Source organism: Mastigoproctus giganteus, chromosome 3 (genome assembly GCF_048544385.1).
Source record: "Mastigoproctus giganteus isolate SK-2022 chromosome 3, ASM4854438v1, whole genome shotgun sequence".
Taxonomy (NCBI): Eukaryota; Metazoa; Arthropoda; class Arachnida; order Uropygi; family Thelyphonidae; genus Mastigoproctus; species Mastigoproctus giganteus.
The window spans coordinates 102733231-102753244 of record NC_143577.1 but is presented as its reverse complement, the minus strand read 5'-3'; the positions used below and the strand labels follow the sequence as shown (position 1 = coordinate 102753244).

Below are 20014 nucleotides of genomic sequence, written 5' to 3'. Positions count from 1 at the left end.
GCAGCAACTTGACCTTAATGCCATACCGCTCCAATTCCCTGTTGCCCGTCATTCAGTTAACGATTGAACTAGAGGTTGATAATAGTCTTCCTTTTTTGGATGTGTTAGGCCAACGCTTGGATTCGCGTTTTGTAACTTCCGTTTTTAGGAAGCCAATGTGCGCAGTCCAATTTACCAATTATGGCTCTGTGCATGCCCCTGGTCATTTACGTAGCACTGCTCGTACTTTATTCTCCCGCGCTTGGACGCATTCTAGTTCGACTGGTGACAGGCAATTGGAGATTTCTAAAATTAGGGCGGAGCTTTCAAATTGCGGCTATCCACCTCATGTTCTAGACAGATGTGAGCTTCAGGCTCACGAATTTGTTACGAAATCTAACCCGCCTCGCGTCAATCAATTTATCTCTACCTACCGCCTATATCCCCTATTATCCGGGCGCATCGGAACGTCTTGTTAGGATTTTGCGTCTCCACCATATACGATGTGCAATTAATCTATTTCTAAGGTGAAAACACCTGTTCCTCCTTTCCTACGGAGTGGTTCCGTATACTGTATTACGTGTCCAGATTGTGGGGGGGGGGGATGTTATCTAGGTGAATCTGGTGAAAGATTGGGTTTCTGAGCATGAGGTGGCTCTACGAACCGCTAATTTTGAACGCTCCGCAGTCGCTGAGCATTATTGGATTGAGCAGCACAATCTTGATCCCCAACGGAATATTGAAATCGTCGACTATTCAAGTGATTACCGCCAGCTCTCATGGCTTGAAGCACTGAACATAGCTACCAATAATAGTACTATGAATCGCACGAAGGGAGTACACTTACACCCTATTATAGAATGTACTGTATTGCAGTGCGATGAGCGCTGGCGATCATCACGTGTACGCAGTTCTGCTCTGCCGACACTGTACTCTTCGGTCAGCTGGGCATGATACATGATTATGCCCAGCTGACTTGTGCTATTGTAACCATCAATATATAAAAAAAACCAAAAAAAAAACCATCAATATATAGTGAAATACACCATTCACAGACTAGCTGATGAAGAGGCACTTCTCTTCAAAAGCTACTATGTATTTTAGCGCTTTTATTATATTATATTTTAACACTTTTGTCTTATTGTATTTTAACGCTTTTATCTTATTTTATTTCTGTTTTATCTTATGTATATATCATTTTTATTTTAATAAATTTATTTTAACCAGTTAGTCGATTATAGCAAGAAACTTGGATGATATAATGGAACCCAACACACAAGGCCTGTTTTCTAAGGCCTATAATTATTTGTGTCACCATTTGAACCCCCTTTGTGAATTGAGGATACATTTGCACATCTCCAGTTCATGAGGACCTGCCCTGAATCTAAAGATGCTCTCATAATTATGGCTAAGGGTTTGCTAACTTCCCTCCCTACCTCCTTTAATATAACTGGGTAGATTCCATCCACCCCTGGTGTCTGTTTTATGTTTAGCTTCAACAATTTCTCCTCCACTTTACTCTCAGTTATTACAAAATCATTTAGCTCCCTGTTAAAGTATGATAAACATCTGACATTCCCCTCCTTGAATAACTCCTCATGTAGATGCAAAATACTCATTCAGTTTACTTGTACCATGCTGCTGGCACCCATGGCTTGAACCCCGGTCACTCAAGGTATGTGTACTTATGCACTCTCGCGCCTGATCACTCGGCTATGGCTGCGTTCATGTAAGTGAATTTATTACAGGAATACCTCGCATAGCGCGGTTAATTCGTGCCAAAAAAATACCGCACTGATCGAGGTATTATTAGTATGTATTTTAATGTGATGCGTTCCGACAATTTGATTATATGGATCGAGTTGCAAAAATATATAGGTGTTTGTTTACTATAAATTGATGTACATGAAATTCTTGCAAAAAAAGAAACTAAAACGATAAAAATTAAAAAATACTAATAAATACAGTACAAATGATTTTTATTGCAGTATGTACATACCAAAAGAATATAAGTGAAGTATGTACTGTATTTTTATTTTGAAAAATAAATGATCAGCTTAGTTTGCACAGTTTTTTTTCTTCTTTTTATCTGCATACATCTCTTTATTACGTGGAATGTCATTTTGCAACACCTGCCTTACTTTCATACCTCGTTCGATGTTTGGATGTAGAAGAACACTCAGCGCCATTACATTTCTTCTTTCCACTCATATTTGCATATAAAGTTACGTAACGTTTTTAAAAAATAATCTTTAATAAAAATACACAGCGAAAAATATTTGTACAGCTCACGCACAATCAACGACCTCACCGCTCGGAATCTTAGAGTGGTTACTAATCTATCAAAGCTAGCAGGGTCAGTATGTATAATCGGAGTTTCAACAACAGTCAGAATGGCCTTGAATCCATAACGCATTGGCCTACGTGCTGGCATATAATACATACATACATATCAAATGTATTGGTGCGTAACGCAGTTAATTTTTTTTTCAATTTGTAAACCGCGCTATAGCGAAACCCGCGCTGTTCGAAACTGCACTATGCGAGGTATTCCAGTTTTCATAAGTTTACATGATGGACCATTCACAAATTATTTTATGACGAATGGACCATTCATCATCAAACATTGTATAGTTTGTGATACTAATATATGTTACCCATTGCTCTAGATATATTTTTATTTATTATTATTTTATTTATATTTATTTTTATTATTATTTGCATTTTGTCTGCACAGTGCTATCGTCACCGTCCACTCCACACTGGGTGGAAAAGGCCTGGGTTCGAATCGCGTCGATGACGTGAGGTTTCACTCCGTGGCTGAGTTAGGCCACGGAGTGAAACCTCAGGCGTATATAGCAAGGTTTTTTCGTCCAGCAAAATAGGCAAATCGACCAGAGAACACGCAATTTACAGACACAAATACGGCTTTATATAATCAATTATCTTAATATAATAATTTATATTCTTTGCATTTTGTTACAATTTGACAGAACGATTTGTAATTTTATTAATGTGCATAAAACTATGGTGTAATTATGCATAAAACTATTGTCTTCCTTACGCCGGATAGAAAAGCTTCCGGTTCGTATCCCATCTTTGACTCATTGCAGATCTCAACGAGTGTTGCATGGTTTTTCTTCCAGCAAACAGGCAAATAGATAACCAAGGGTGTTCCTAGGGTATGTGGCACCCGGGTGTCAATCGAATTTGGCGCCCAGGTGCCAATTGAAATTTGATGCCCCCTTAATTTTCTTCATGTGTGTGTAAGTTTCAGGTTTTCAGGCGCCCCTTGAACGTTGGTGCCTGGGTGCAGTGCACCCTCGGGACGCCCTGCCCCTGTACAAAACTCACACAATTTACAGGCATATTATATACGGCTCAATATGATCTAAGTTGCTGATGTGCCTACAACAACAATAGCTGTGCACTACTTGTACGATTGCTATATTTACAACTAAGGAGACGAATTACCTCGATATAGGCACGCAGAACCCTTCTTTCCTAACACTCTCCTTGAATAAAAGAATTGAAAATAACTAAATGAATTCTCTACACTAAGAGAGAAAACATTAGCGATCAAACGTACCGGGAATCTGTGGTTCAAGAACTCTAAACCCGACCCCAAAATACATCGGACCACCAACAAATGTCAACGAGCTATATTGCTATATTTTATAACTTATACTGTATGCAATTGCCATATCCCCTCGCCTGAGACCGACTAATTCAGCCATGTTGTGAAAAAGGCTCATTAAAATTGATCACGTCACGGGCGGGACTCAAACCCAGGTCTTTTCCACCCGGTGTGGGGAGGACGGCGATTCTACTAACTGTTCTACCCAAGAGGGCACGATTGCTGTATTTTAATAATTTAAACTCTAAGTTAGAAGATATAACATAAAGTTACACCAACTTATATTTTCATTACTAAATAATGCCATTTATGTAAATTTTGCAGGTCTCAAATGCCCAGATGATTGGCTATTTTCCTATGCAATAACCAGGTGCATTAAGATTTTCAGTGAAACAATGAATTATTCTAGTGCATTACAAAGCTGTAATACAGATGAAGGAGAACTTCTAGAACTAAACGATTTTAAAGAATTGTTCCTTCCTTCCACTGTGCCTACAGGTAACGAAATTGATTTCCGTTAATACTTTTTTTCAAGTGATCCTTCATATTTTCTTTAAAATTCCTCTTTTATCCATATAATTTTAAAAGCTAGTTTGCTTTACTTTTTTCACCCATTCCGTCAGTGTATGTATTTGAATGTACTGTACCTTCAGTGAATAATTTAATAATTAATCATGATGGCATTGTGTGCTAATTCAGACAGAGCAGAAGACACTGAAAGGAGAGAATTCATGGGATACCTGGTATTCCATGCATTGCTAAATCATGTACATAATTCAAGATTTAATTATGAATTAGCTTTATTTATAGATAAAGGTGTTTCATTCGCTAACATCTTTCTCCCAAGCTGTCTCCCTAGTGCGCAAACCAACCCCCTTTTCGAACCTCTTATTTTTTTTTCTCACCGGCAGCACGACCCTTTTTTTGTCCGCCGGCAACCTCCACAAACACTCATTTTATTATCGCGCCTTTCTTTCTAACAGTATCAGAAACTCAAATATCAGTCAGCCTGACGCCGGTTTTAATTTGAAACGAATAGTGGACGAGCACTCCCTTCCTGTTTGGTCTGACGGCGTTGTAGATCAAAGGAGGCGCTTCGTCTAATCCCGTCCTATTGTTCGTTCTCAAGAAACCCTTTTAACGCCTATTCTCAAATGGCACCCCTTTACCTAGTCCTGCTGTCCCTGTTTGCTATTTTTTTTTTTTTTTTGTTCGGCTGTTGTTCAGTTCTTGGGTTTGGGCGGCCCAAGGCTGGACAGCTGGCACTCAACAGTCTAGCACTCTCTCTGTTGAGTGCTTAATTGCGCTTTGGCGCTTCAGCTTTTAAAGACAGAACCAGGTCCGGCTCCACGTGCCAGGGACGGTCATCAGATTGCAGTTGAAGAGTTCAGCTGCTTTCTGATGGCAAAGTGACCTGACATAAACAACATACTACACTCACAAACATCTCTCTTATATTTACTTTTATTCTTTCCTATTCAAAATTTCTTGTTTATACACTTAACTTAGCTTAGATTATGAACTTAACTTAAAATTTTTTTTTTTTTTTTACTTTACTTCTCTTTTCAAAAATATGTTTTGTCTTCTTATTTCTTAGCTATCTTTTATTTATCAGGTCCACTTTACAGATTTTCTGTTTTAAATGATTTAGGTGGAGATGGGCATTTGCCTGGGAACCACCCTGAACCAGTACACACACACACACACACACACACACACACACACACACACACACACACACACACACACACACACACACACACACACACACACACACACACACACACACACACACACACGCGTCCCTGTTTGCTCTTTTGTATTATGGGAACTGATAGTTTACCCCTTTGCTACCATTCCTAATTCTCATGCTTAAATTATCCCATCTCTAAATCTAATGTTCTTCTATTTTAATCTTACTTTGATAAAAAAAACAAATATTTTTATTTTAATTAATTTGTAAGATTCTGCATCTTACACAGGTTATTGCTGGCTACATGCCTCTTGATTTGTATATTGTGTATCGAGCTTTCAGTTATTTAAGGAGAGGCAAGTAATACACATTTGAGTATTAGCAATAATGCTACAGGAGATCCCAAAAAAGGAAAGCTAGTATTAGGAAAAATGTTGGATCTTTGGCAGGAGAGGTGGGAGGCTAGTATAACAGGTTCTCTCACTAGATTATTTATTCCGAACGTTCGGTTTTCTTTTAATTATAAGAAAAATAGATGGTTTTAATTATAAGAAATAAGATGATTTAATTATAATTTAATTATAAGAAAAATAAATAGAAAAAATATCCTAGTATGGAATTATCTTATCTGCTAACTGTTCATTAAGAAGTAAATTATACTATTTTGGCTTACAGTCAGATCCATTTTGTTTGTGTAGATCTGAGGGAGTTTGGAATCACATTATATAATTTTCCTTTATATTTGTCTTATAGGCAGCAATTAATTGAGGTGATACCTGATTTAAGTCCTGGTAATGAAATTCTTTGTCTATATATTTATAATTGTTATCTAGCAATACAAGATTCTGCCAGGCTAGTTTTACGTAAAAGGTTAAAACTTGCCACATAGTTGAATGATGTTTTTTTTCTATTTTTTTTTCTTTTCCTTTCAATTTCAAACTCTCAAGTGTTTTTTTTTTTTTTTTTATTATGTTTTTTTTTTTTGATGTTGCTTTTTTTTTTTTTTTGCTGGCTCCTAGGCCTGGGAAACTTGGGAGCGGGAATGCTGGCACCCTCTGGTCTAGCACTTCTGCCAGAGGGTGCAGGATTTTTGTGCGGTTAGCACACAGATTAGTGAACCCGAGCCTGGCTCCATATGCCTGGGGTTAGGCACTGGGTAGCAGTTGCCAGAGTGTTGGCTGCTCCCTATTCACGTAGAATGTATAATAAAGAACAGTGACAGTAGACATGAATGGTATCTTATGTAGCACGGCACCTGAACGAAAGTTCAACTCCGCCTTTTCACACTGTGATGATTACAGAGCACTGTAAAATGCCAGAAATGTGTATAATGTTTGTGCATTGTGTGTGTGTGTGTGTGTGTGTGTGTGTGTGTGTGTGTGTGTGTGTGTGTGTGTGTGTGTGTGTGTGTGTGTGTGTGTGTGTGTGTGTGTGTGTGTGTGTGTGTTGTTTCTGGCCGTTTGTCATCAGGCAGGCGATCACCTGGAAAGCCTGCCCAGTGTCCGTCTATACCATGTGGAGGTAGTTCATAACTACGCACGTACCGTGGCCAACCTCAACAGTCACACTGAATGTCCAAAGCGAGAGTGGAGCCGTTCAAAAGAATCCCGTGCCAGCAAGCCGGCTCAGAGAACTTCAGATAAGAAGTTCTCTGCGCAGTGCGCAGACAGGCTGCCAGAGCAGGTCATGGAGTTTTGTCAATGATATTTAGGAATTTTGCCAGCAGAGACAACGATGTGATTATCCCTTTGTATAAGTCAATGGTCAGGCCACTCCTTGAGGTCTGGAGGCCTCATTTTAGGAAGGATGTAGAGTTGCTAGGAGTAAGAGAAGTGCAACAAGATTGGTGCGCTTACGAAGAAAGGCTTAAGTTGTGCAAGTTGCAGCATCTGGAGACTAGGCACCTACTAGGTGATCTGATCGAGGTGTATAAGACCTTGAATGGTTTGAGCAGGCTCATTTCTGACAGGATACTTTCGCTTGCTCATATTAGAACCTGAGAGGGCATGGATTCAAATTGTGGAAAGACAGTTGTAGAATAGATGTGCGGAGGTTTGCCTTTAGTCAGCGGGTAGTTAATTACTGGAACAAACTACCATCTGTGGTTGTGGAAGTTGATAACTTAAATAAATTATGCGATTATGCGAGCATCACTAGACTCTGGGGAGATTCCCTTGGATTGGAAAAGTGAAAGTGTATCTCCCATACATAAGGGTGGCTCTAAAAGTGAAGTTGGAAATTATCGACCTGTCAGTCTGACTTCAGTAGTAGGGAAAATCATGGAGGCAATGATCAAGGGTGGAATTCAGGATCATTTGGATCGAATTGAAATTCTCAAGGATACTCAGCATGGTTTTGTAAAGGGAAAATCATGTTTAACAAATCTGGTTCGCTATTTCGAAAGGGTCACTCACTAGCTGGATTTAGGGAATAATTTCGACATTGTTTATTTAGATTTCAGCAAAGCTTTTGACTCAGTCCCACATGAGCGGTTGCTTTATAAGCTGGAACAGGTTGGAATCACTGGGAAGATCCTTAGATGGATAGAAGGATGGCTTCAGGGCAGGAGGCAGAGGGTTGTGATAAATGGCTATTCCTCAGATTGGGTTGATGTAAGAAGTGGGGGTTCCCCAAGGATCAGTATTAGGACCACTGTTGTTTTTAATTTTCATAAACGACATTGATGAAGGGATAGAGGGCGTGATGTCTAAATTTGCAGATGATGTTAAAATTGGTAGAGTAGTTAATGATCACTGTCAAGCTGAGCTTCTTCAGAGAGACCTAGATAGACTTCAAGAATGGTCAGAAAAATGGCAGCTGTGCTTTAATCCAACAAAGTGTAAGGTATTACACCTGGGAAACAGTAATCGCAAAAATCGTATTCACTTGGTGGAGTTCAACTAAACCCAGTACTGGAGGAAAGGGACTTGGGTGTTACGATACTGTCAGACATGAAATTCTCTGAGCATTATAAACAGGTGGCAAGGAAGGCCCATGGTGTCCTATCGATGATCTATCGAACTTTTGCAAGTAGAGATAGGGACGTGATAATCCCATTATATAAGGCTTATGTTAGACCACACTTGGAATACTGTGCTCAAGTATGGAGACCGCACCTAAAGAAAGACATCGAGCTTCTTGAAAGGGTGCAAAGAAGGGTAACTCGCCTGGTGAGATCGGCAAAAGGGCGTCCTTATGAAGAAAGACTTCGAATATGTGGGTTGCAGAGTTTGAAAACTAGACACCTTAGAGGAGATTTGATTGAGGTGTTTAAGGCTCTGAGAGGCATCAGTAAAATGAATGAGGACAAAATTTTCAAGATTATAAATGATGCTAGAACTAGGGGACGTAAATTCAAGTTACGGGGGGAAATGTTTAGATTGGACTGCAGGAAGTTTTATTTTAGCCAGCGAGTTATAAATTACTGGAATAAGTTGCCTTCATGGGTGGTAGAGGCCGACAGTTTGGGGAAATTCAAAGGTCATCTGGATAGTACTTTCGGGTAAGGGAAGCGCATAGGATGATAGGTTTAATTTCCTTTTTATTTATATTTTATTTTATTTATATATATATATTTTTTTATTTATTAATTATTATTATTTAGTTATTTATTTTATTTATTTATTTATTTTTTGTTTTTATCATTGTTTTGTTCGGATTTTTTTTTTTTTTTTTTTGGCTGGTGCAGCATAAGCCATAGGCTTTCTTGCACCATACGGCCGTTACTAATACTAAATTTAAGGCAGAACTAGACAAATATTTGGAGTAACCGGATAGGTGAAATGGGAAGGTTGTTTTTGTTTTTTTTTTCTTTTGGCTGATGCTGTATAAGCTTGCTTCTTTGCATTATTGCCAAATATGCATTACTAATGCTAACAGCGCACGCACACGCACACATCCCCAGGAGACAGGACAGCAGAAGACAAAGAAATAAAGAAGAGAATAGCATAAAGTAAAAAAAAAAAAGTCTTTATCCATGTCTTTGCCCACGGCTTTATGCAGTGCTGCCCAAAGTAGTCCACAAAGAGAAAAGGTCTACAGTCAAACAGAAGTAATGTCATCCGAAAACAAGATCAGCAAGGCAGGAACAAGTTCTAGATATAATTCTGTTAATCTGGAGTGGTATCAGAAGTCATTGGTCGATGACGGTAACACTTTCCAGAGGAAGGATTTAGTTGTGGAGAGTGAACAATGGCATCAGGTGGATTTGGTTTTGATTTTTGATTTGGTAGTTGTTGGCGCATCGGCTTCTGTGGCCATATTGCACCTCCCAAGGTTTTTGCAGTACTTTGATCCAAGCCCGAGGCGGGAATCGAACCCGCGACCTTTGGGTTGCCGGGCAGGTACTTTACCCACTCGGCTAGCCCGGTCGGCGGTGGATTTGGACAAAAGTCTAGGGACCACCGGCGACCATAAATGCATAAATTTATGCATTTATGGTAGCCACAATAAATACAATACATAGTCACCCCTCACCGTCTGCGCGGCTAGCACATCACTGTAGCATCGTCACCGTCCTCCCCACACCGGGTGGAAAAGGGCCAGGTTCGAATCCCGTAGATGACGCGAGGAACTCTAATGGGCTTTTTTCACTTCGTGGTCGAGTTAGTCAGTCCCAAGCGTAGATAGCAAGGTTTTACCCCTGGCAACTCGGGTTTTTTCGTCCAGCGAAACAGGCAAGTCGACCATAGAACACATGCAATTTATGGACATAATACACAATGCACGCCAGATGAATTTAATTATTCGGGTGGCCTAAAAATACTTCAGTGGACTTTTTTTTCACTCCATGGCTGTATTAGTCGGTCTCTGGCGTAGATAGCAAGGTTTTTCAATCCATACACTCGAGTGGGTTTTCGTTCAGCGAAACAGGCAAATCGACCAGAGAACACACGCAATTTACAAACAAAAATAAAATATATGGGTAGATGTAATCATTTACTGGTGACCCTAATATATATATATATTTTTAGTCACCCATCTCCTAGTGGACGAACCCACTGCTTGGCATGTATATAGGTATACTGCATTCGCTTAGAGGATAATTCGATGTCAGTATGGATAAACGTCGTGAGTTAACCGACTTTGAAAGAGGGATGATAGTGGGTGACTGACACATGGATCACTCTATCGCATAAGTGGTACAGAAATTGCACTATGCCTGTTCCACAGTATCAAGAGTGTATCGAGAATACGCCATTTCCGGAATAACATCTCGTGGACAGCGTTGTGGGTGCAGAAAGGTGGTGGATGAACGTGGCCATCGACAACTGTCTCGCATTGTTTCAGGCAACTGGAGATCGAAAACAGTATCAGCAAGTGGAACAAATCACCGCCAACTTCAGCGAGGGAGGTGCCAGAAATGTCTCCACCAAGACCATCAGGCGATCATTAGTCACAATAGGTTATGGAAGCCGCCGACCCTCCAGAGTCCCATTGCTAACACCATAACACAGGACTCTATGCCTCAACTGAGAGAAAGAGCATCGGCACTGGACTTTGGATGATAGAGATGGGTCTCCTGGTCCAATGAGTCCCATTTCCAATTATTTCGAGCGGATGGGAGGGTGCGTATCTGACGGAAACCGCACGAAGCTATGCACCCGTCAACAAGGAACTGTTCAGGCAGATGGACGTTCGGTAATGTTCTGGAGCGTGTTCTACTGACACATTTGGACCTATGGTCCATCTAGACGCATCTCTGAACGGTCCAGGTTATGTGTTCATCCTTGCAGACCAACTGCATCCCATCATTGTCATCGTGTACCCAGAGAGAAATGGACTCTTCCAGCAGGACAGTGCCTCCCAAAACCGTGGTGACTAAGACATGGTTCGAAGAGCATTCTTAAGATTTTACCACTGTGGAATGGCCTTCCTGTTCATGGACATGAACCCTGTGGAGCATCTTTGGGATGCTGTGGAAAGGTCCGTTCGAGCTTTGGATCCTACACCCAAGAATGCGACGGAATTATAGACAGCGATGCAGCAATCGTGGATGGAAATACCTGTGGAACGCTTTCGTGAATTAGTGGACTCAATGCCTTACCATGTGACTACCCTTATCCTGGCAAAAGGTGGGCTTACCCGTTACTAGGTAGGTATCCCATAATTGTCGTCCAGTCAGTGTTGAATCTGCATGGTGTGATATAGTTGGAAGCAAAGGTCTCGTATAATGAGAGTGGGAATAATCTACATGCCAGGTGATTGTGAAGATTATGATGAGAGCCTCTACATACAAATGGAATGGGCAAGTAAGCGTAATAATATTGTCTTATTATGAGTGATTTTAATTTGCCTCTAATTGATTGGAGTAAATGGGAAGTAAACTCCACATGGGGGAAAAAATTTAAAATCAAGTAGATGATTTTTATTTGTATCAACATGTCAGGGAAAGTACTAGGGGAAAAGAATATTCTAGACTTCATACGTCATCACCCGTGAACCAGATGACATAGTAAGGCTGACAGTACAGGGATCAGTAGCAGGAAGTGAGCACGGAGTTCTACGGTGGGCAATGAAGAGAGAGTTAGCAGTAGTTAAAGACAAAGGAATGGGTTATAATTTCAGAAAATGAAATTATGATGCCTTAATGTGCTGCCTGGACTCTGACTGGGTAGATATCAAACATAGAGCGAATACAATTGAATTGTGATATACCTTTAAAACATTAATCACAGCAGCTTGAATCCGTACCTTTCTATACATTAAAATAATTTTCCTTCTAATGATATTTATTCAGCCAATGGGAAAAGAGAGAGAGAGAGAGAGAGATGCAGTTACGTGGTAATATGTAACAAATACAAAAATACGTTGCAGAAGCTTGTTTTACTGTGGAAAAAAAAAACTTCTGTTCAATCGTTGTCACGCGCTATGTTTATCTGACATGATCACGCGATACCATTCTTGATTTCCATATGTAATGTATTTACAAGTTAGTGCAAATACATCATATTAGTACGCAGCCAATGATGCATTTTCACTAACTTGTACATAGTCTAACTTTCTCGCAGCCTGAGACATAAGCCCTAATGCACTATAGTAACGTATTTATTTAAATAAATTAAATGCAACAAGGCATAATATTTTCAGAGTTTAAGATTCTATATCTATATAATATCGGTGCAGATACACCACAGACAACTCTTAAAGAAAAACTACGATCGCAGTGTGAAAGGCACCCACCGATAAAAAGCCAACTAGCTTTGAAACGGTGCCGTCTCGGTGGTCCCCACCGAGAATAAGTTGCAATAGTCTTCTGTATTAGTAAAGCGTTACTTATTCGAGGTGGTGCAATACATGGTAACTCGTTGTGAAGGATGAGCACAATATGAGATACAGATGATGAAATGATGCCTTTCACACTACGATCGTAGTCTTTCTTTGAGACAGACTTTTCCATAGACAACTCTATGGAGTTGTCTATGGAAAAGGTGTAGATACACCATAGTAACGTATTTATGTATTCATAGCTGAGGAACACACACACACACACACACACACACACACACACACACACACACACACACACACACACACACAGTTGAAAGCTTCTGTAAGTATTTCATTTTATTTTATCAAAAGAAGCGAGTGCAGCCCCCTAGTATATCAATAAAAATATAATCCAAGAGGAGGATCCCAAGTTGGATGAATAATGAAGTTGTGAGGTTACTTGAGCAGAATAAGACGGTATGGAAAAGTTACTTAGTAATAAAAAGTACGGAAGCCTATAACAGCCACAAAGTGATCTTAGTGCCACCGAAAAGGTTAGGCTGGCAAAAGTGGATTATGAGAAATTGCAGGCAAAGAGAGCAAACATTGGGGATAAAGAATTCTTCACATATATAAATGCAAAGAAGAGAAGGAAAACCAAATCGGACCCTTATATAGTGGACTTGGGATTGTATTAGATAGCCCAGCTGACGTTGCAGACGAACTCAACAGTTACTGTGAATCCATATTTATGGAAGAAAAACCCCTTATGTCAAAGAGAAATTATGGGAGTGAAGTTGAAAAATATGTAATTAATGACATTGAAATTTCACATAAACTTTCGTGCCTACAGGCCAGTATGTTAGTATTAGTATTTAGTATTAGTAACGGCCGCATGGTGCAAGAAAGCCTATGGCTTATGCTGCACCAGCCAAAAAAAAAAAAAAAAAAAATCCGAACAAAACAATGATAAAAATAAATAAATAAATAAAATAAATAACTAAATAATAATAATTAATAAATAAAAAATATATATATAAATAAAATAAAATATAAATAAAAAGGAAATTAAACCTATCATCCTATGCGCTTCCCTTACCCGAAAGTACTATCCAGATGACCTTTGAATTTCCCCAAACTGTCGGCCTCTACCACCCATGAAGGCAACTTATTCCAGTAATTTATAACTCGCTGGCTAAAATAAAACTTCCTGCAGTCCAATCTAAACATTTCCCCCCCGTAACTTGAATTTATGTCCCCTAGTTTTAGCATCATTTATAATCTTGAAAATTTTGTCCTCATTCATTTTACTGATGCCTCTCAGAGCCTTAAACACCTCAATCAAATCTCCTCTAAGGTGTCTAGTTTCCAAACTCTGCAACCCACATATTCGAAGTCTTTCTTCATAAGGACGCCCTTTTGCCGATCTCACCAGGCGAGTTACCCTTCTTTGCACCCTTTCAAGAAGCTCGATGTCTTTCTTTAGGTGCGGTCTCCATACTTGAACACAGTATTCCAAGTGTGGTCTAACATAAGCCTTATATAATGGGATTATCACGTCCCTATCTCTACTTGCAAAAGTTCGATAGATCATCGATAGGACACCATGGGCCTTTCTTGCAACCTGTTTACAATGCTCAGAGAATTTCATGTCTGACCGTATCGTAACACCCAAGTCCCTTTCCTCCAGTACTGGGTTTAGTTGAACTCCACCAAGTGAATACGTTTTTTTGCGATTACTGTTTCCCAGGTGTAATACCTTACACTTTGTTGGATTAAAGCACAGCTGCCATTTTTCTGACCATTCTTGAAGTCTATCTAGGTCTCTCTGAAGAAGCTCAGCTTGACAGTGATCATTAACTACTCTACCAATTTTAACGTCATCTGCAAATTTAGACATCACGCCCTCTATCCCTTCATCAATGTCGTTTATGAAAATTAAAAACAACAGTGGTCCTAATACTGATCCTTGGGGAACCCCACTTCTTACATCAACCCAATCTGAGGAATAGCTATTTATCACAACCCTCTGCCTCCTGCCCTGAAGCCTTCCTTCTATTTCTATCCATCTAAGGATTTTCCCAGTGATTCCAACCTGTTCCAGCTTATAAAGCAACCGCTCATGTGGGACTGAGTCAAAAGCTTTGCTGAAATCTAAATGAACAATGTCGAAATTATTCCCTAAATCCAGCTCGTGAGTGACCCTTTCGAAATAGCTAACCAGATTTGTTAAACATGATTTTCCCTTTACAAAACCATGCCGAGTATCCATGAGAATTTCAATTCGATCCAAATGATCCTGAATTCCATGATTTTCCCTACTACTGTAGTCAGACTGACAGGTCGATAATTTCCAACTTCACTTTTAGAGCCACCCTTATGTATGGGAGATACATTTGCACTTTTCCAATCCAAGGGAATCTCCCCAGAGTCTAGTGATGCTTGCATAATTAGCCTCAATGGTTCAATGCACTCGCTTGCTGCCTCTCTTAAGATTATAGGGTATATTCCATCAACTTCAGGAGCCTTACTGGTCTGTAGGCTCGAAAGTTTTTTCATTAAATAATCTTGTGAAATTTCAATATCATTAATTACATATTTTTTAACTTCGCTCCCACAATTTCCCATTGCCACAAAATGCTTTTCATTTGTAAATATCGATGCAAAATAACTGTTGAGTTCATCTGCAACGGCAGCTGGTGTATTTATTACTATCCCCTTTCCCTTACGTAAAGGTCCGATCTGGTTGTCCTGCTGTTCTTGGCATTTATATATGTGAAGAATTCTTTATCCCCCCTCTTTGCTCTGTTTCCTAGTGATTTCTCATAAACTGCCTTTGCCTGTCGAACCTTTTCTGTGGCTCTATTACAGATCACCTTGTAGCTGTTATAGGCTTCAGTACTTTTTATTGCTCTGTAACCTTTCCATGCCACCTTTTTCTGCTCAAGTAATGTGGCAACTTCACTATTCATCCAACTTGGAACCCTTCTCGAGGAGTATTTTTTTAATGGTATATACACATTCAAGGCATCTGTGGTTAATGTTTTAAAAGCGTACCACAGTTCAATTGTATTCATTCTCAGCGCGATATCTACCCAGTTAATAGAGGCCATGTAGTACCTTAAAGCATCGTAATTTCCTTTTCTGAAATTAAAACCCAAAATGAAATTAAAATCCCTGAAGATTATAGGGTATATGTTGATAGCATATGCCCTATAATCTTCAGGGAGGCGGCAAGTGAGTGCATTGAACCTAATTATGAGAGCATCACTGGACTCGAGAGTGATTCCGTTGGATTAGAAAAGTGGCCCCTCCAATACATAAGGGCCAGGGCGGTTCTAATAGTGAAGTGGGAAATAACCGACCGGTCAGTCTGACTTCAGTAGTTTTTTTTTTTTTTTTAGGAGCATTAGGAACTAAGGCCATATAAATATTTCCCCGGGGATATGCGGTGGTCATTCCCTGACATTTCCGTATCCTCCGTATTTGGTGGCTTACGCGCTCGAACCCCAGTCTAATCAAGAAGCATGTGCTACGTACTGCTGCTCCTGCCCACCTGCTACGAAGGCGCCACTTCAGTAGTAGGAAAAAATCATAGAGGCAATGATCAAGGGTGGAATTCAGGATCATTTAGATAGAAATGGAATACTGAAGGATACTCAGCATGGTTTTGTAAAGGGAAAATCATGTTTAACAAATCTGGTTAGCTATTTTGGCATGGTCTCTCATGAGCTGGATTTAGGGAATAATTTCGACATTGTTTATTTGGATTTCAGCAAAGCATTTGACTCTGTCCCACATGAGCGATTACTTTATCAGCTGGAACAGATTGGAATCACATGGAAAATCGTTAGATGGATAAGACAATGGCTTCAGGTCAGGAGGCAGAGGGTTGTGATAAATGATTGTTCCTCTGATTGGGTTGAAGTAAGAAGTGGGGTACCCAAAGGATAAGTATCAGGACCACTGTTGTTTTTGATTTTTATAAATGACATCGATGAAAGGATAGAGGATCAGCTGGATAGTTATCTATGGTAGGAGGTAGTACATAGGTTGTCCATTTCCTTTTCTTTTATTAATTTGTTTTTTCAAATTTGAAATTCTTATTATTTTATTGGGTTTTTTTTTGGCTGGTGCAGCATAAGCCATATTTTTTATTATTTCTGGATTAGGGATACGCGTAATTTAATACATAAACACGTATTTTTGTCTGTAAATTGCGTGTCTTCTCTTGTCTATTTGCATGTTTTGCGGGACTTAAAAAAAACCTTTCTACCTACTCCTGAAACCGACTAACTCACCCATGGAGTGAAAAAAGCCCATTAAAGTTCCTCGCGGCATCGACGGGATTCGAACCCGGACCTTTTCCACTTGGCGTGAGGATGACAGTACCGTTGTGCTTTCCGCGCAGCCGTAGCATAATCCATATATATATATATATATAAAACAGGTGAAAAAGGTAAAGAAAGGAAAAGAAAAAGAAAATAGAGAATAGATGTACCTGGACGCGCAAGGCTACAGAACAGGATACAACTATAAAATAAAACATAGAAATAAATGATAAAGGACATAGTAAGATGGGAAAGTTATTAACAACAACGTGCCATGCCTAATGGAAGATATGAGAAGAAAAGAATGTTAAGATCCTAATGAATTAAGTGGAAAAATTGGCTGAATTGATAAGCCAAATCATATTTACAAAAGCTAGAAAAAAGTGGTAATTAATGCATATTAAAAGTAGTAATAAATAGAAATGAAAATAATGAAAATAACAAATGGTACATAGATCAGGTAATTCATCAGGGGACTACACCCGATCATGTACCAAAATACTGCGTTTCTATACAAACCCATGCCGATGGAGGTAGCAATAAATTTAAAAAAAAAAAAAATAAAATAATAATAATAATAAAAAAATAAAAATAAAAATTTTTTGAAACCTTCATAGACATGAGTGAGGTAGCCCCAACGCAGTGTGTATATTTTAAGTGAACCGTTAAATTAAAAGGTGTACCAGGCAGCAGCATAGAAAAGGGAAGTAATACAAGGTATGGGTGGGAAAAAAGATAGTAGTAAAAAAAGGAGGCGAAAATAGCGAGAATAAGAAAAGAAGGAATGTCCGAATCGCCCTCGTATTGCACTAATAGTTCAACGGACGGAAAAAGCAGAATAGAAAGTATAAAGACGTAAAGAGAAGGAAAAGATTTTAAAGATACTAGGCAAGCTGGGTTCGTAAGTACCCAACCTCTTAGAGAGGGCCTTGGCTGTGAAGGTGTTAGTAGAAGAGGAAAATTAATACTGCTAGCCTGTGAAATATTTTGTTAATGTCACATGTAAAAAAAAAATTAGTATAAAATTACATACCTTTAAAATTATGTAGCGTCAATTAGTAAAATTATGTAGGATCAATTAGTAAAATGCATAATAAACATGATTAATAAATAGAATACAAACAAGGAGAGGTTGCTTAGTAGAAAAATAATAATGGACGCCCTCTATAGTTAAAAGTGAGGAAAAGGTCCGAATAATAATTAAAAATAATTAAGCAAAAATAATTAAAATAAAATAATGGAAAAAATTAAATAGATAAAACTTAAAAGGTAACTTAGAAAGTGAAAAGACATGAGCATCGTTCAGAATAGAAGTCATATGATGTGATCACTTTCAAAGTGGTGGGAATACCACCATTTAAATTTACAACTCTACATCTGTACAAATTATCATGTTAACCCTAATCAAAATGAGATATAGTGAAACCGAATTTATGTTTAATGAAGTTAGAAAGATTTTTAATAATACGATTTATAAAATTAATAGGAATATCATTTAAACATAATTTGGTATATAGGCCGTTTAAAGCTTTGATAAAAAGTGTTTGATTGCTGCTAAGATACGCAAGACGTAAAATTTGTGTATGGATGATATTTTTATGAACTGTAATGGAAATATTAGAGTTCCAATTTGTTAAATAAATAATGTTGAAATTAAATTGACTTCTTTTATCAAATACTTCCAAGGTATTATGAAGAGGTGAATTATTTAAAGTAATGCTTAAATCGAGAAAGTTTGCGTGTTGGTTACCATTATTTTCTTTGTTTAAGGTAAGTTCAGTAGGATATATCAATTTAGCAATATTTTCAAAATGATAATTTAAAATCAAGATATCATCAAGTTGTTGTTGTTGTTGGTTTGGTTTTATTGGCGCATTAGCTACTAAGGCTATAATGAGATATCATCAACATATCTAAATGCGAAGAAATTAAGTTTTGGATTGTTATTAGTATAAAGATCTTCGTAGTAATGTAGAAATAAGTTGGAAACTATACTGGAAATTGGTGAGCCCATGGGAACTCCTATTGATTGTCTATAGGTATTACTGCCATCGTAAATATAGTTATTAAGAATACATAAGTTGATATAATTATTCCAGACAATCTCATCCACGGGTAGAACGTGCTTGTATTTAAGATATAATTGATTGAGTACAGAGATAATTAAATGATGTGGTAAGGAAGTAAATAAATTAGTAAAGTCATAGGTTTCGATACTAAAGATTTTGGCATTAGAATTGAAGATTTTAATGATGTTGTGGTTATTATTAATGATCCAGGTTGATGGAATATTAATGAAGATGGTAGTTAGTAGTTTAAAAAATTGTTTACCTGGAAGATAACAACCGCTTTTTTTGGCACTAGTGATGAATCTAAAGCCAACAGGATCTTTGTGGAACTTGGCAATCATATATAGGAATGGAGTATAAGGTTGGGGTTCTAACCGAGTACGGCTCTATGAATTTTGGCGTCAATTTTCGTGCGTGCTGCCGCGTCGGGCGCTTGTTTTGCCGTTTAGGTTTTGCGCGTGTGCCAGTGAGGCGAGCCGGGGTTTAGGTAGGCTTAGCTGTTGCGCCGAGGCTTAGTTGCGGAGTCGGAGGAAAAAATATTTTAGTTCTTATTTTGCCCGCTAGATGGCGCCACTTATTTTTCGCATTAAATATATAAATTTTATTTTCGCTTTACCGAGGCTCGAACCCATGTTGTTGCTACTGGTGGTCCGCCGCTTATCCCCACGGCTACCCTTTCAGTTGTAAGAATATGTGTAAATGTAGCTCTTATAGTTAAGAGTGGTGTGAGTGTGACGTAGGAAGTTATATTTCGCCTTGTTCTGATTGGAGGGGGATATGAACCGATGTTCTGATTGGTTTGGGGGTATAAACCGACTTCGACTCTGAGTTTACCGGTGATTTTCTGGTCGCTTGATGCCGTAGAAATCGTCTGTTTTTGCCGCGTTGGTTTTCAAGGTAGCGTTGGAGGGTGCGCAATGAATTGTGGGTTCGCGCACGCACACACACACACACACACAAGCCCGAGTTCTCGCGCGCGCGCACACATACACACACACACACAAGAAAATAGAGCAGTAGACATTCTTTCCCAAGACAAAGGATTTGGCGGGAAAAACGTGGACGCTGTAGACATACGGGTATCTGGGGGCCACAG

The 20014-nt window shown here is 38.9% G+C and overlaps 1 protein-coding gene across 1 annotated transcript in view; it reads left to right on the top strand.

Annotated features, from left to right (window-relative positions):
* Positions 1-20014, top strand: part of LOC150088194 (uncharacterized) — a 147251-nt gene that overhangs the window by 86624 nt on the left and 40613 nt on the right. Inside the window, exon 6 of the mRNA XM_090370067.1 lies at positions 3941-4114. Coding sequence (XP_090226193.1) covers positions 3941-4114 — 174 coding nt within the window. The remainder of the gene's footprint in view (positions 1-3940; positions 4115-20014) is intronic.